Raw genomic sequence first — 17,975 nt, 5'->3', positions numbered from 1 at the left:
ACTTAAGACCTCAAGTGGTTTTTGTCAAAGTTTTGTTTGGAAAGGGGCAGGATTCTATTGTTTGAAGTAGCAACTGTTGGACTTCACTTGCACTGGGTTTTGTGCATCCATATTGGGGTCACCACTTCCTCCTCCTGTCTGGCGAGTGTGTGCTGAGGACTAAACCATGTGCCTGACTCACTGTGCGCTCTCAGAGTGCTCCAGCCCTTTTTGTGCTGTGCAACCAGGAGAGTGGCTGTTACCATTGCTGCTGTATCAAATTCAGGTGTCATCACTGCTTAATATTCTGTATTATGTTCTGATAATCCTATCCTCTCTTCACTGGAGTGTGTATATGAACACTTCATGGGATACAGTATGTCGGATAGTCAGAAAACCTAGTTCTGGTGCTTAAATTAGACCTAGGCTCCCTCCATAGTCTGCTCGTCCTCCAGAAGCTATTAGAACTACTTGTGTGCCCTTGTGTCTTACCGACTGTTAAAGAAACCTGCGCTTCTAATTAATTGCTCTGAAATAAAGTGCCTGAAACTAGACAGTGTGCCTGTCTTTCCTGAAGGATGGAATGTTGGAGCATTTCCTGTTCTTAGTGAACAGCTGGATTGATTCAATCAAATTATCGTACAAAGTACGAACAGCCAGTCTCAGCCTTTATTGAAAATCTCGCCTGAGGCACTCCTGTCTGTGACCAGCACATCCAGCGATGCTGTATCGACCCTCCTAGGGCGCACTTTGACAGACGGATGTGTTCCGATAGTTGCATTTATGCCTGGCATGGAGTGGGTGGCTCTCTAAAATGATCTGTATATGAAATTTCTTATTTATTTGTCACATATAATAATGTTGGCAGTGACAGGTTTCTGTCTCTTCCTGATGCAATATTTAGTATGGTAAGCAGAATTTTTATTAAAGTAATAGCTGCTTTATAATGTACTGGGTGCTAGAGTAGAAAAACTGCATCTTTTCTCCCCAAAGAACTTTGCAAGATAGCAAATGGAGCAGATGAATAGACACAAATATAGTGGTTCAAGGAAGAATGGAGAATGCAGTGGGAAGGTTGGTTGCTCTACAAGCGTGGGCACTTGCTGTTTTAGTGTATACCCCTGGCACAGCCTAATGGAAAGCTTTCAAGGTATTTTCAGGAAATGTCTGCTTTCATCTTGCTTATCCAAGCTGGCTGGTTCCAGTGAACTGTGGTCAGCTCTGTCTACAAAGCCTTGCAAGAGGTTCCCCCGCTAAAAGCTTTGAAGCATTTCAAAATGTTCTGGGATTCGTTTATAAGCGTTTGGCTGCAGTATTTAAACAAACTCAAAATGGCCATGATCACTAAACAAAGGCCATCATTATACGTGTGCAGCCACTTTAGATAAACGTGTCGTGTGGAGATGTACTCTAGAGGTTTGCTCTCTTGGAGATAACAGCTCAGCAACTGGAGAGCCTTGGGCTCAAATACACGTTTTTACTCCTTTGCACACAGGAGTACATCTATGGCTCAACACTGAGATTTCTAAATCATTTTAAGAAGAATTCAATGTTTGCAATATCGCTACTGTGTTCTTGTCTGAAAACGTCTGAATGTTTGAAGGGTGCAAATCTGATGCACAAATGTGTCTTGGATGTGAATCAGATCTGCTGAGCGATTTGTGTTCCTACAGAAACCACATGTGGGTCAGCTGGATGATCTTTTATTTAGCAAGTCTGATGATAGAAGTCAGAAGTCTGGTTCCAGGTTTCAGCTGGGAAGTCTTTTATCGTTAAACTAGAAATATAATTATTTCTCATTTTGAAACAGAGTTTGCAGGTCCAAAAAATCTTTCTTCTTGTAGAAGTGTTTGAATGTGGTCATAGTATTGTCTCCAGTCTTGGTTTCTGCCCATAGAGTTGTGTTATTGTTTGAAACTGGGAAAAGGCAAGTTTGTCTTAACATGTTAAAAAAAGTAAAAGTCTGTTCTTCCCTTTTGCTCTCTTAATAATTTTAGGTGGCCATTTGGTGAGTGAACTGAGTTGTGTTCTCTGTTAAGTGGTTCTTACATATCAGCACTTTCTAAGCAAACCCAAATCTGCTTACTTGGCGTGTTGTGGAGGCAATCAGTGTTACTGTACTTCCTCCCAGTATATCCCAGAGTTCCTTGGGAAACAGAACAGTGTTTTGTGGGATTTGCATTACTGTTAATTGGGACATCAGTCAGTGCTAACTTTAACATTAATTAACTATTTTCATCATTGATAAGGGAGAAAACAGAAGAAGCCTCAGCAGTTGCAAAGCTGTTTCTCCTCACGCAAGCAACACAGTGAGTTTTGTCACAGCACACGGGGCTGCAGGCTTTGTTCCATTCTAGCATTTCTCATGGGTAGCCTTCAAATGGGGACTGAGATGTACCGTGTCACTTTCCTGTATGCCCAGCACAAACTTTCAGAGGTGAGCACGGGTTGTTTAGTCCCCCTTTACAGTCCTGGTCCTTGACCCCATCAGCAGGAGCACAGCCTCGGTACACGCTGTCTCCCGAAATTCTTCTGCATGAAGTTAGGGGACTGTCTCAGGAAGCTGTCTGCTCTGTGCCTGCCAGTCTTGCTGCCCTGTGCAAAGGAAGAGCAGGGCATGGCTTTCTGTGAAGCGGCTTGGAAAACCCCTCTGAGAGATAGAAATCTGCATGTTCCCAGCAGCTGGGAGGGACTGAGGCTGAAGTCATGCCCGACTGCAGAGCTGGTGTGCAAAGCACATCGCTGGTTATAAATTGTCCTTCACAGTAGTGGTCTTCCAACTAAGCTTTTTGTTAGAATCTAGAAATACTTCTATGTTGAAAGTAATTGTGGAGCTTCTCCTTCAGTCACCCTTGGCAACTTCATATTCCAATGGCACTTGTGAATTAAGAATATGGTAGTAGGAAAAGTACTTTCCTCTGCCACTTCATTTTTGCCTGTTGTGTGTGTAAAAAAGGTATTTTTGTTGCAGCCCTCTGAAGGATAGTCCTGCTCGGTTTCAGAAGGCTGGTCTGTCCCGTTGGCTCTTCGGGGAGCTGACTCGGTCAGCAGAGTTCATGTCCTGTTGAACTCTACACCACAACTATGTGCTGATTAAGCAGATGGAAAAGTTGCCTGGACCTATTAGAGAGAAAACTATTTTAAATTCATGTTTCTTGAAAAGGTATATATTCAGAAGATTTCTTTTGTAATGCCATGATTTTCCTCCTTCTGTAATTCCTGCACACAGCTTTGCTGATTGGAAGTCATGTCTAATGCTAATGCTGCAAGAAAGATGCAAGTAATGCACACCGTTAGCAGCTGCCCTCAACTTAGTTTTAAACTAAATGTATTTTAACTTCATCCACTGAGCAAACTGAACTGTTAATTGTGCAGCTGAATCCTGAAGCTGTAGCCCTGTGAAAATACACTTGCTTCCTTATTAATAATTAATCTTAATACATTCAACACAAACATTATTTTGTTATGAAACATTACCCATCTGTTAAAAGAAAAACATGACTGACATACACTTGCATCTTTTATTTTCAGAGTTTTAACTTTATCTTACTGAACTTTCTAAAGAACAGCCTGTATAAATGGGGATGTGACACATCGGCAGGGGTTTGACTTACAGGAAATTTCACCCTAAGATGACAATCAGTCTTGATTTGGCTCATTGCTTTAACGGGCTGGTAGCAATCACAGCTGACCAGCACATGGGAGCTTAGTCCAGAAACTGCAGTGTGTGTGTGTGTGTGATTCCATACCGCTAGGTGCAAAACCAGTGTTGGTGCAGAAACTGTACAGACTCTTGATGGTTTAGAGGCTTGGCATTGCAGCATATTTCATTTCATTTTCATAGATACCCTACCTATACATGTTTTGCTCAATCTCCTCCTTGCCCCATTCCTGGAAACATTCAAGGCCAGGTTGGCTGGGGCTCTGAGCAACCTGATCCAGTGGCAGTTGTCCCTGCTTACGGCAGGGGGTGGAACTGGATGACCTTCATAGTCCCTTCCAACCCAAACCATTCTATGATTCCTCCTCCCACTCCATCCATCTCTCTGTGTCCATCAGGACAGTTTAAGAAGACACTGAATAGTCTAACTTGTTCGTCATAAAACTCAGCATTTCTAAGATTAGATGTTCAGTTCTTTGAAAGGATAAAGAATAGTTGAGATTCACATGGCTCTTCATATTGTTTCAAACCTCATCACATGTTCAGCTCTTTTAGGTGCATGTTTCAAGTCCATGTACTTTCACATATCAGTGTTAATAGTGTTCTTCTGTTACAGAGATGCTAAGATTAAGATTAAGAATGGAAAAGGGATCTGCTAGAGATCATCAAGTCAGCGGTAGATCTGGAAATAAAACAACTAAACAGAAACAGGAGAGTTTGGGGTTTTTTTTACCCTACAGAGAGCTGACATGTCTGGGAGAAGGTTCCTGAGAATCCTTAACTTGAGAGAATTTTTATGAATCTCATTTTAAGAGGTCTAAAATTGCAGTAGCATTTGTTTTCAAATATGAGAAAGGCAAGTAGAAAAATACTGAGGTCCTTCTGTTTTAACTTTGAACAAAAAAAGTTTGGACCCAATGGAAGCAAGTCTATTCCTGGCACGTCTCTTTACTCAGCTGCATTGTTCCAGGTGTTTGATCTGTGTATTGGACTGAAAGGCAGATAAACAAGTTACAGTGTTCAAAAGCTGTGAAACTGAACTATAATCAGTTTTATGGTCATTGTTTCCACAGTAACTGGGCACAGGTGAGTACATTTTATAAAGTCAAGTATTGACAAACTATTTACCTAAGCACACTGCACTAGAGCTGTTTTAACTGTAAGGCAGTATGTTTTATTTAATCTTTATTGAATTTTGCATATCACTTGGAGAGTGACTTGATAGGAACAGGTTATCAGTACTGTGGTGGCAAAAAAAAGTCCAGTGAGTGCAAAAATGGATTTATAGGAAACTGTTTAGTTCATAAAATGTACCAAGTTGTTACATAAAGGCATCTTTTAGATATTAAATTTCCCCACGTATGTGCACAGTAATTTATACAACACTGTGTATTTTGCAAAGTGCTTAAAAGGTTCAGGCTCTGAAAAACTTACACTTTAACATTTTTTAACCTCACAGAGCCTTTTATACCCATGCTGAATTTCACATAGGTGAATAACCCAGAGACTTCAGTGGCATGAATTCCAGTCTGTGACAGGTGGCACGGGAGAACTTTGTACAACGTAAAAAGTTAGGAGTAGGAGTCTGAAAAGGATGAAAGGATCAATTTTAAAATGCGTTTTAAATTTATTAAACTTTAAATTTTGAATAAGTCGAAAAAGAGGGAGAAACAGTAATGCTTGGTAGGGCTGAGAAGTACCTTTGGTCTGTCAGCTGGCTAGCAGGAAACGGACCTCTGATAATGGAGCTCTTTAAACAGGGCCTGTCCTTGAGACGTGTACCTGAGAAACTTAGATTTGTTGGAGCAAAACAGCTGGTAGCGATTGCTTCGGGGTTTGTGTTGTGAACTTTTGTTGCCTTGGCTTTATACAGATAAGTCAGCTGAACTGAAACCTTGTGGAACAAATCCCTCTGTGAAGGAAAGTGCTTTAACTAGCACACGGTGTTGTAGGAGTTCTGGTGCTTCATGGCTGTGAACTAATGTTGTAGTAATAACCTGGAACATGGTGACGCAGAGCTGGGCACCAGATCCACTGGGTTTTTAAAAGAATCCTCCTGCAGTCATATCTGTTAATATGAAAGGGGAACAACTCTCTGATCCAGGTAAAATTTGTGTGAAGAGTGCTCTCAATAAGAAACCGTAGGTGTCATTGAGCTGGATTTGGTGCTTCCTTAGGCTTCTCACCTGCCGAGAGTTTTTTCTAATTCACTGTTAAAAGACGTCTGGAAACTGCTTTGCATATAATTGTCCCAGTCGTTTTTTGACAAGCCTATGTGGTATTTGTTTTGCTGGCAGTCAAGTGACATTTGAGCCCCGTTGAAAGGGAACCAAAGTTCTATCTGGACACCTACTTCGAGAAATGTGTGTGGAAGGTGAACTTTAAAAGAAGGAAAACGTATGTCTTATCTAAGTATCAACATAAAAGTGCATCAAAGAGAACATTTTTCATGATCAGAAAAAATGAAGGTAGTGGAAACGATTAACAAAGTGAACTTTTGAATGAACCTTAGGTTTTGACACGTACTTCGATTATGTAGGAATTCCAGTCATTGATTTTGAATCAGTGTTTGTAGCATTGATTTAAATGTAGTAGACAAAAATTTTGAACTATGAATAATTTAGTGTCTGTTGCCACCAGAGGATTGGAGTGGCTGTCCTGGGTTCTGTGGGCAAGGCAGCACACGAGGATGAAAGGAAGTTAAATCATAAATAAAACACAAGTTGCACTTCAGCTACAAAATTCTTCTCTTTATGATGAGAGTAGGATCTTCAGGCCATGTTTAAAACTAGCCCAGAAGTAGCTTTTTTTTTTTTTTCCCCTCTGTAAGAAACCTGCCTGTTTATTTCTGTCAGTTGTTATCATTTAGCACTGCAGGCTTTAGGGTGGTTTATCACTCATTAAGAACATAGAATATAGGAATAAATTTGAGGAGATTAAAGAAAACTGCCTCTTAATCTGGTCTTTCCTCTTGGACCGATAGGATGTGCTAACAAAGGGCCACACATTCAAGGTTCCTTTCGTTTCAGAGTTACAAATGACACTGATCATAATTACATTCTTTTCTATACTAGTACTGTTGAATTAATTCCAGAGATATATTTCTTAATTCTAGACTGAACTCAAGAGATATATTTAAATACTTCTGCATCTTGTTTGTAAGTTGGATGCTTCCAGTTCAGGATTGTCTGTCAAATATTAATGGGTTCTAATGGAAAACATTCACTCCAGAGACAGTCTCTTGCTTTTAAGGGTTTTGTTTAAATGTTGAGCTTTTTAAATCATGCTCAGACTAAAATTGTAAGAAACAAGTTGGATTTTCTAACCAAAACTGTAAGCGTAACAGCTAAATTACATAAGTTGAGCCGTAGAGGTTTATGATTTCTGGGTGTCTGTTAGAACAGTGCGATTGTGTAACCGCTTCATTATACCAAAGGTGGTTATTGCTTTAAGCTCACTGGTGTTGCACCTTCACATGGCAACTGCACTCGTGTTGTGCTTCAGATCAGCTTTCTGGCCAGTACTTCACTTTTGCCTGATGGGCTCATTTTGCATTAAGGTCTGGGAAATCCCTGCTGTGATTTAAGATAATTTACTAACAAGATTGCATCACTAGGCAAGTGTAGTGAATCCAGCGATGTACTGGTAGGTAAGGGACTCCATCTCCAATTAAGCAAGCAGTTAATGTATCGTGAAGAACGTTCAGAATTACCGTGGTGCTTTGACTTCCTCTGCCAAAATGTCTGAGCACCTCTCAGTAGGCGTTCACGAAATGGATAAATGCGGTGTGTGGTTCTGTCCACCCCATCAACTGAAGCGCTGTTATCAAGTGATTGATCCCTTGGTGACACTCCAGTTGTACGGACAGGCAGATGGTCTATGGGCTGCAGAGCACCTCCATTTCAGTGAGGTTTATTGCTGATCTGTAGCACTTGTCATAACACTGCTATATTAAAGTAATTACATTTCTGATTAATAATATTCTTATTGCATTGTTAAGCCCATCCAGTCTGTAACACCAGAGTAATGTGAATATTTTTTAAGTATTTTTATTTAAGTAAAAAAAACGTAAACTCCAAACTCCCCAGTGCTCGTGTATCAATGCAGTATAACACATTATAATGTCATGGTTGTCCCCATTCATTCATTTAACGTGGCTTTGTGTGTTTCTGGAGGATTTCTAACAGTAAATGAGATGAACTATTACTGAGAATAACCTGCGGTATCACACTGATATTTTATAAATCTGTTCAAAGGTTTATTTCAAACTGGGGGGTGAGGTTTTATGTTTTGTTGTTTACTTGCAATGCAAGGAGTAGGAAATTCACTGCAGACAGCTGCTGGAGGAGTCTGGGGCTGTTGATGACGTTAAAGGACTTTGCATTACCGAAATAGCTTTAGGAGCTCCTGTCTAAGTAAAAGCATCCTCCTCAACACTGTCCTGTAGCCCATCTTTGGCACAAGAAGTGGCACAAGGTGCTCAGCTCGGCTGTCTGCCTGTCCAGTGCCGAAGGCTTGATCTGGGCTGGTCCGCGGAGCGCCTGTTCACCGGTCTGCCACAGGGTGAGTCTGGGAAACAATCCCTCTCCTACCACTTGACAGCCAGTGTTGCTGCAGGTGCTTTCCCTTGATCCATGCAGTCCCATTCCAATACTTTATACCTCGTAGAAGCAATCGGAGGTAATTTCCACCATAATTCAGGTCAAAGTGGTAGGTAGAGAACTGGGAAAAAGAGTAGGTTAATACTCACTGTAAATCTCAAAAGTAGTTGGTGTTTAGGTAATACTGCCCCATATAGTTATAAAATAAATTTTTGGAGAGGAAAGCTGGAAAACTTGTGAGTTTATGGCTTTGTAAACTTAATTCTTCTAAATACACATTGATAATTCATAAGGATGGGCTGTCATGCATTCTTTACTTCGTTTTTCCAAATCGGATATTGACTTGTAGTTGTTTTGCAAGCCTGAGTTTTGAGTGGAAATTTGACAGACTTGATGATTAATGTTCCTTGTCTGTGATCCACGCAATAGTGCTGTTCCCTGCTTTTGAGTTAACAATTTAGACTTCAGTGAGCTATTCTGCTTTCAGAGCCGTTTGCTCACACACAAAAGAGCACTGGGTCACTGACCAGTCCTTGCTGGATCCCAGCAATGCAGGTCGATGCAGGGATTCTGTTAAAATATTTTTCCCTTCTATCTGAATATTGGCAAGACGACTTTCAGTGTAAAGGCCTCTTCTGTTCAGATAGTGTTCAGGTGAATGCTTTATTGTAGCAGTGAACAGGTAGTGGCTCTACACAGCCTCCTGCACGGTGATGTTTCCTCGTGGTTTTTAGCATTGTTTCTCGTAAATCAGTCCCTGTTAACACTGTGACCTGGCACAGCCGCAGAGCAAGCGTGCTTAGCACCGTGCCGAGGGCACTCTGCCGGGGTGGCTTAGGCAATCTCTCAGAACTTTTAATAGCTGTGTTTCATCACCTGAACTGATGCTACAGGCTTGTAAGCACTTTCTGTTAAACACATACAGTGTGATTGACTGCTGAGAACATTTTCATGTAGGTTGACCTCCTAAATGTTTTTGTAAGGCGACTAATTCGTAGAAAGTTTGGGTCTTGAGTCGAAGCACTGAAACTCAAAATGTAAACACTTTACGGTAGCCAGGTGTTGTTTAATAGCTCCACAACAATAGCTTGGGCTTCGCGTGAATTTATCTTATTTTTTTTCTTGAACATGTAACATATGTGGAATAGCCAGCAAGAAGGAATTTTATCAATCAGATACAGTTTAACATTTTTAACGTTTTTTAAACTTTACAAAGACCTGGTTCCCATATGGTATAGGTGGGTGTGCAGGGACTGACGCTGTTCCATGAAGTCTGGTACGTACCTGGCTGCTTTTCCGTGCACTGAGCACAAACATTTCCTTTGAACGGGAGTGCTGGAGGCCAGCCTTGGGAGCAGGGGTGTGTAACTTTGGACAATAACCCTTATGTTTGTGTGCTTCTGTGGATGAGTGGTTCAAAATCACTAAATCCTTTAGCTTTTCTTATTTTTATCTGACTTTATTCACAGAAATGTCTTCCACATGAATGTTGCAATATGTGAAAGAGGTAACAGAAAAATAGAATTTATATTTTTCTCTTCATTGTCACAGTAGCCAGTTGTTGTTATTGTGGTCACGAGCATCCTGTTTCCTGTTGATATTCTATGTCTTTTGAAGATGCGGCAGTTTCAAGGCAATTCCATGATCCTGAAATCCTGTGTATCAATAATTGAATTAGTTGTGATAGTTTCTTCAGAGATAGGATCATCACAGCTTGCATTGACTTGAAGATATGGATTCTAGATCCTGTTCTGGCTTATCTGCATGCATTCATGGTTTAAGTCAGTTAGCATTTCATGCAAGGATGAGCACAGAGCCCTTAATGCTCTGTTGTGCAGTGCCTCGAATAATATACATTGGAGCAGCGTTGCTTGGAGGATGGAACTCACCCCACGGCGCAAACCAGCAGCTTGTGCTGGCTCCTCTCGTAGACCAAAGTTTCTGCTTCTGTTCCAGCAGCTGGGAAAAGTACTTGACAATAACTGCTTTTCAAGTGGCAAGTTCAAGCATTATGTAAATGCCAAAGGAATACAGTTTTCCAAGATCAAAGCGTTTGTACATATATTCATAAACGCTTAACAAGTTGTCCCATCTAGACACAATTTTTCACTTACGGCTAGAAACTTAGCCATGCCTCTCTGAAATTACTTTTTGATTTAGTCTCCTGCTTAACAGCTAATTATTAGCTTAAGTAGTTTTTAAACAAAGTGCAGGTAAGGAAAAAAAACTGATCCACAGCTGTAACAACTTTTCCTTACTTTTAACTTAGTTTCTCACTACGTAATGCCTGGCAGCTTCTCTGACAATAGCAACAGTTTTTTTGTTCTTAGTGTGGCCTGTTGTATTGTTATAGGTTATATTGTATGTAATGTATGCAATCTTATGTACTGTAAGGAGCCAAGTGTTACCTTATAAACTGCCTTTCTTCGGTACAGGTGGCTAATGAACTTTGCTTTTTTTTACATCTGATGCTGAAAAGTAGCTTTTCTGTATCAAATATGTTGGTTTGGGTTTTTTTTTTGACAGACTGTCACAACGTACTCCAGTTTTCAAGACTACTCAGGCCAGCCCAACATACACCCAGTTCCTGACTACATTGTTGGAAGAACTGCACCTCAAAAATGAAGATTTGGAAAGTTTAAGAAACGTCTTTGGGAAGGACAGCCTGCTTGACTGGTTAGTCAATTTTAAGTGATTTTGCTTGTCAGGAACTAAGTCAGTTAACAACAGTTTGAATTTTCAACATTCTGTAAGTCCACGCAGCAACTATAGATTGTATCAGCCAGAGCAGAAATGTGTAAAGCACATTTTAAAGTAAAAGAATAGATACGGTATGGAAATGAGTATAATCATTTTGTCACTTACAGTAAGTGCCAACTGCTTACTTATCACTTTAATCTTTTGAGAATACTGTTGGTTTACTGCAATTCGTGAGGAATTTTTACTCAAGTTCTACTACAATTTATAAAACCAAAAATTTGGTGTGGCTACAGTGGCTGAGTCTCAATGGGTTTTTGTATTATAACACTGAAATGGTTATGTTCAGTCCTTGTGATATAAAATTGAGCTGAAAGCCATGCATTTTTTGTATAATGCTGAGATTGCATTTTGCATTCTGCGTAGGCTGAAGAATTTAAGAGCAAATACCTTACTTATGCTGTTCATATTCAACTGTTTGGAAGAATATAGAATTACAGTACTTAATTAAGTGAACAGTGTATTAACATTACTGATCTTACTCCTTTGTTCCCCACAGATTCAGGTGATCATCCTAACATCTCCTGCTATCTGCAATAGTGTCACCGAGAACAGAACGTCACCTCCAATTGTTCGAAGTGTTCTTTAAATGAAAAGTGAAATTTAGTATCAGTTGTACTTCTTGCACTTGCTTTTTCATTTGCTTCCTATGAATAAGGATTTTGCAATCTTTTGGAGAAGCTAATTATAACAACAGTCGTTCAAGGTTTGCGTGAAGACTGTTTAAAACGTGGGTCCTCTGAAAACTGGCTATGTCAAAGCAATAGAAAGGAATTTCAATTGGTTAGGGTTTTTTCTTGTTTTGGAAATTTTCAGCCAAAATTTGTCTGCAGGAGTTGGGGGAAGAACAGGAGGGGGGAAAAAAGACATATTAGCCAGGATTGTTGAGAAGGGAGCTGCTGACATTGTTCCAGCTGAGCCAATGCACAGAGCAGTACCCTGTATGAATGGTGGTGACAGTGCACATGGAGGTCTGATCCAAAGCCTGTTTTTCTTGCTGCTTCTAAGAAAAGGGATGGTTCCTGAACTTGTGCAAAAGTTCTTTTTAAACAGCCTCTAATTGTTACTGATTTGGACTTTAAAATATGAATAACTAAAAGCTTAATTTTTGGCTTTCAGTAGCCATTTTGTTTAAGATAATTGTGTTATTTAGGCTGGGTGTGTTTTGACTTGCTTCTGTCACTGACCGGTTATAAAATGCAATTTAAAACTATTCCACTTGTAATCCTTAATGATTCCACAACACGGTCCCTTGTGTAGTTCTGTGCATAGGACACTAGCCTTGAGGAGACTGGAGAAAGACGCAGTAACGGACAGCGCTTGCTCTGCCACAAACCCCAGCATGAGCTAAGGCTGAAGCCTGATTTAGCAGGGCTGGTAAATGCCATTTAAAACCAGTATGTATTCCCTTGGTTTATTTCTGTACTTGGGCACCAAAAGGGAGTTCCGCACTTACTGAGTTTTTTGTTCTGGAGTTCCTTCATGATAATCAGGATAAATACGTTGATTTCCTCGGGCACACAGAAGTCTGTGCATACAGCTTTTCCCTGGAAGTTTTGTTGGCAGTGGATTTTATTTAGGTGATGCTTGACTTTTCCTAACTGACCTTGTAATGTGAAGTTAAGTTCAGTACAACTTGCAAAAGCAGCAATTTAAAATGAGGAAAACCTTTCATGCAGAGTTAGAGCTGTTTGCTTTTCTAAGTATGCAGTAGGAAAAAAGTACCCATCATGATCAGAGCATGTCTGATGTCAGATTCATAAGAATGCATAGTGGAACACTTTTTACTTGATACACACACAAAGAAGGCACAAGACCTCACCAAAAGAGAAGCTTAGACAACCCTCAGTAGTAAGTATGATACTCTGTGCAAAACTTAAACCTTGAATTTGTATCTGCCTGCTTCAGATTTTGGAAGTTGAGTATATTTCTATTTTTAGCTGGTACTTCCCTGTGGATTCTGAGCAAGCCAGCATTTCAGGTGTGTTTACCTTGGTGCAACTACCCTGTGACAATGCTGCTATACCGAGTACACCTGAAGGCATCACAAATGTACGTCGTACATCATAGCAGGAATGTTACTGCATTTCAGGTTCAGTGGCTCTCATTTGAAAGGTTTTACACTTCCTGTGAGTTTAGTGATGTGATTTTTTTGTTAGTTATTTTTAGGCTTAGTGTTTGTCACATACTGTGTGGGAAACATATGATCTTGCAGTAAGAGTGAATAGGTCACAGGCCCAAAGACCTCCCTAGCAGGGTTCACTGCAGCTGCTTTTACTGTCTGCCTTAGCAGCTCAAAAAAGTAAGCTCCCAGGATTTTTGCATCTCTTCCTTGGTGCTCTATAGTAAGCTCGCTCGTTCCTTCCTTGCCTTAAGAGAACAGAGTAACCATTCTCTTCATGACCTTCTTCACCAGCCCAGGAGAAAGACTTCTGTAATGTGCTGGAAATGCCCTGAAGGGATATTCTTGACTTCACTGTAATTATTTCATCTCCCTTAGACCTGAGTAAAACACATGTAAGCAAATGCAGAAAGTATGCATATACCCACTGTAGCAGGAGAGCTTGATTTATTTCATCAAAGGCTATGAAAACTCTTAGTGAATCCGACCAGCGTAACTGAGCTGGCTGTGCTGCTGTCTAAACCCAGGACTGGAAAGGTACCTCTGCCCTGTCTTCAGAGTGAGGCAGGGAGCAACAAAGAGCAAGGTAAATCCATAAGAGATGTTTGAGGTGTCGAGGGTCTGTCCGCACCACACAGAGAGGATTTGCCTGCATTGTCAATCTTCAGTTTCAGTGCGTAGTTTAAAAGTGTGGCATCTGTTGTGATTTGAGGGGGGAAGGTGATGGTCCTGTGAATCTTCATGTTAAACCTGCATGTTCTACACTTCTCTCCCTAGTTTGGGAGAATCTGGACTCTGCAAAATGCAAGAAGGGGAAAATGCAGCTCAGTGGGATTTTGAGACTCAGCCGGCCTTTGCTGGAGAGAAAAGGACTAACATATCAGAGAGGTGAAAAAGGAAGGAAGAAAGGAAAAGTTGTATTTACACCTTCTAAGTTTAGGCATCCAACCCCAGGTACCTGCCTGTCTCCATTTACTTCAGAGAGAAACAATGCTCTTAAATTTAGGTTCTCCAAATCGTACCACAGGGCAGCGTACGAAGTGAGTGGTGTTAACTCCTCTGCCCTGTTCCCCAGTGGCAGAAGGAAAGTGGGTAAGTCAGCTGGGAACTGTGACCATAGACTGGCTCTCCGGAGTAGCTGGTAAAGCGCGGCTCCAAACCTAACAGGGACAGTCCCAGCAAAGCAGGAAGCTCCTCGGCAGTCTCAGCCTAGGGCTTGGTGATTTCAATAGTTGCCACTTCACACAGCATTTTTTTCTTAACGGTAACAGTTAAAGGCAAAAAAATTAAAGACTTGCAGTCTTTAGGAAAAAAAATAATGCCTGTGTGTTGAAAGTACATCCTAGACATTGCACTAGTTCTGCAGTTTGCCTCTGAGCTTTCCATCCTTACTGTTCACTCCTGCAATCGCTCACCAACACCCAGTACTGTGGGTGAGTTTAGCTTGGTCACACCAGGGTGGCAGAGAATGCTGAACTGCCATTTCCAGTGAGCATTAAATATTGAAAACAGACTCGGGCTCTCTTTGGTGTGTCTTAGGTTTCCACAAGCAGCAGATGGCATACAAGGCAGGGCCGTGCCCCTACGAAGCCCTCTTGTTTCTCGCTGCGTAGCTCTGCCACCTGACAGCCCATCGGCCTCTGATTAGAGACGGAGGAAGTGGGTGTGCCTGCCATTAGCAAAGGCAGAAAGCGATGTTGCTAGAGACTTTTCCTCTTGTGAGCTCTCTTTTTGCAACTCTTCATCTTAGAACCGCTCTCTGCACAGACGGCAGGCAGTGCTTTGGGAGACGAGCTGCCTGAGAGACGCTGTGGAACGTGAACTGTGGTGTTTGTGGTGCTAAACAGGAATTAGTGAGGCGGGGGAGAGAGCTGGGAACCTGTGTCTTCAAGCAGCTCGCGTTTGAGCACCCTGGTCTCAGACAGCAAGCGAAAGCGTGCGTTGCCTCAGCTGCTGCTCGGGACGTGCGTGATAAATACTTGTCACTCGCTTTTGGCTGCTTGCAGCTGTAGAGCAAGAAGAGAGGCAAACAGGAGCTCTGAAAAAAATAGATGAGACTGGCCAAAAAAGAGTAATTGACATGAAGAAAGGTGAGAAATGAACACAAGCCCTTTTAAACTGTTCTTGGGCAGGAAAACTGGCAATGCTGCGAGGTGCTTATGGGGCATCCTCCTCAAAATAGTCTCCTCAGTACAACATCATGCTTGGGGAAGCATTAACAGTCATGGCAGGGACGTAAAGGCCAGGAACAAAGGCCACCAACCTTTGATGCAGTGTTTCTGGTATCTGTGAGCCACGTTTGCCTTCCCGATGACTTTCCCACCATAGCTGAATGTGCAGACTTCGGTCCTAGGCTTAGGAACACTTCTCAATCGGAATAACACAGTAAGTGTGGCCCCAGCAACCCTTCAGATGTCACCAGTTTGTTGGGTTTCCTGAGCTGACCCGCTGCCACCTCGAGACGGCAGCTCCCTACGCCGCGTCCCTCTCTCAGGAGGCTGGAGCTGACACGCACGCGATCGTAAGGCAGCCACATCTCAGCCCTGTGAGAACTGCTCCAAGTCAGCCCCTAGCGCCCCTCGGCAGCCCAGGCCGTAGAGGCACAGTCGGCAGTGCCCTGTGCACACTGGTTATACGCAGGAGCCGCATGCAAAGGTCAGAGAACAACGCCGGGGGGGTTGCCGGCATCATTGCAAACCACACCAAACCAAGGCCGTGTCTGGCACTTTCTAGCCTCTTAAACTGCGTGGGGTGAGTAACTGAAGTGAACGCAAGGTGGGACGCCGGCAGCTTCTTGGAGAGTCCTGTGATTTGGTCGCCCTTCGTCATTACTGCAGAGAGCTTGAAGGACTTTGGGTACAGCTTTAACGAGCCGCAAGCATTCGGATCAGGATTTACATCATAAATCTTGCCTTTTTGTTCTACTCAAACAGGAGTGTCTACAAATCAGGTTAATATAATTTAACAGCGCAGTAGATAAGTAACAAAAAAAGATCGTAATTGGTAGCATTATCTGAGAAGGCAGAACAGCCCTGCTTACAGCTGCCAGCCGAGGCCTGACTCATCTGAGGTATTTTATAGCAACCATATGCTAGGCATGTTGATCTCACCTATTATGCAAAAAAAAAGATAATGTTTCCTAATCAGGATTTGCCACTGAGCAGGTTTTCTCCATAAACATCTCTGTATTACAAGTACCATCCACAGTCAGGAGAAAGCCTTTTGCAAACGCTTCCGATTTGTTCATTTAACAAACAGAATAAAGGGCCAGAAATCTGTGGCCAGTACTGATTCAGCAAGGCTGTCATTCAAGGGACAGGTACGTGACTCCAGCACTTGGCGGAGAATAGAACCACAGAATCACTGAGGCTGGAAGAGACCTCTAAGGTCATCCAGTCCAACACCGCCAGGCCTGCTAAGCCATGTCCCCAAGTCCACCTCTTCTGTTAGGAGGTGGCTTCAGATCCCCTGCACTTCTCATGCAAAAACCCCGAGTGTTTCAAACTGAAGACACGGCCCCAGAGCAGGATCCACCCTGCAATAGTCAAAATCCTTCACCGAGGCAGCGCACAGAGTTGTGTCAGTACAGGGTATTGAGCGGCGTAGCCAGAAAAGAGGGTGAATTGCTGTCAGCACAGGAGAGACAGATTAACAATCAACTTTGAAAATATTAAGGTCTTTTGATAACAATGCTAGAATAATAATTTCATTTTAACAAAGGCAGGCACCGCTGTAAACCCCGTCAGCTCTCGGGTTTTGAGCAAGTTTTACGTCCCCTTCACTTTCACACGGACCTGCCTGCGCCCCTCTGCAGCCCGACTGCTGCCCATCCGCCCCAGCTCCCGAGCCGTCTCGGGGAAGCAGTGCGGGCACTCCCTGCAGTCTGATGCTTAATGCTCTGATGACAAAGCTCCTGTTGATGCAAAGGAAAGCAAACTGTTGTCTTAGGAATTGTATGCCTTGTTTAGGAATCACAGTCTCTTTTTTTTTTAAAGAAAAATCCTCCACTTAAAAGCTTTTTTGGGATGGATTCTTTTTGTCTGAGCTGTGGAGTCTCACTCAATAAAAGAATTAAAAGCAAAGTAGATTTTTTTAGATCCTTGGCTTCTTGTAAAATTCCACAGGTAGAAATCAAGAGTTTCTTCCTTATCAAGATAATTTCTCGAGGGGGCATCTGAGAACTTGGACAACGAGTGATTTCATAGATACCGCCTTAGCCCTCAGCAGCTGCGGGTCAAGCACATGTCAGCTTTGCTCACTATTCTCTTCTAAGATCCTCCCAAGCTCTGTGTTTTTGTACACAGCACATCTGATGCTGCTTGTTTTTCTTCTATAACCACAGATGTGCCCTCTTCAAAAAACTCACAATCTCAAAACACTGAGCTGACAAGCTGAGTGTCAAACCACACACCCCAACAGCAAGCAGTGCTGGAGAAAAACAGGAGAAATCACACAAATTGAAATTGAAATGAATCAGAAACATTCTCAGCTCAGAGCAGGCGTTGTTTCCTAAGAATGTGGAGGCCATTTGATGCTTTAGGTTTTGTGCACATTTACTGCATACGCAGCGGCTGCTCTCGGAAAGACGAGATTAATTTGAGCAGCACGTTACACTTCCGTGTCAAGCTGAGTTTTATCTCTCCGAGCTGAACCAGAGCCTTGCAGTGGGACCAAGCTGGGTCTCCATGTTTGCCAAAGAGCAGCGCGGGTGCTCTGTGCGGGGTTACTCCAGCTTGAGGGAAGCCTCTTCCCTGGGATCGTGGGGTTTGTGGGTGCCGGAGCCTCTCTGCACCAGAGAGCTGGAAGGGAGCCGCGCACGCTCCTGGCAGCAGCCACGGCTGCTGGTGTCCCCATT

General features: G+C 42.4%; 1 protein-coding gene across 1 annotated transcript in view; it reads left to right on the top strand.

Moving 5' to 3' along the window:
- RPAP2 (RNA polymerase II associated protein 2) overlaps positions 1–13,592 on the top strand; it is a 31,212-nt gene extending 17,620 nt beyond the window's left edge. The window contains exons 12-13 of the mRNA XM_069862766.1: positions 10,768–10,917; positions 11,498–13,592. Coding sequence (XP_069718867.1) covers positions 10,768–10,917; position 11,498 — 151 coding nt within the window. The 3' untranslated portion in view covers positions 11,499–13,592. The remainder of the gene's footprint in view (positions 1–10,767; positions 10,918–11,497) is intronic.
- Positions 13,593–17,975: the final 4,383 nt, after the last annotated feature.

This window comes from Phaenicophaeus curvirostris, chromosome 8 (assembly GCF_032191515.1).
Source record: "Phaenicophaeus curvirostris isolate KB17595 chromosome 8, BPBGC_Pcur_1.0, whole genome shotgun sequence".
Taxonomy (NCBI): Eukaryota; Metazoa; Chordata; class Aves; order Cuculiformes; family Cuculidae; genus Phaenicophaeus; species Phaenicophaeus curvirostris.
This window is presented reverse-complemented; position numbering and strand designations above follow the sequence as displayed.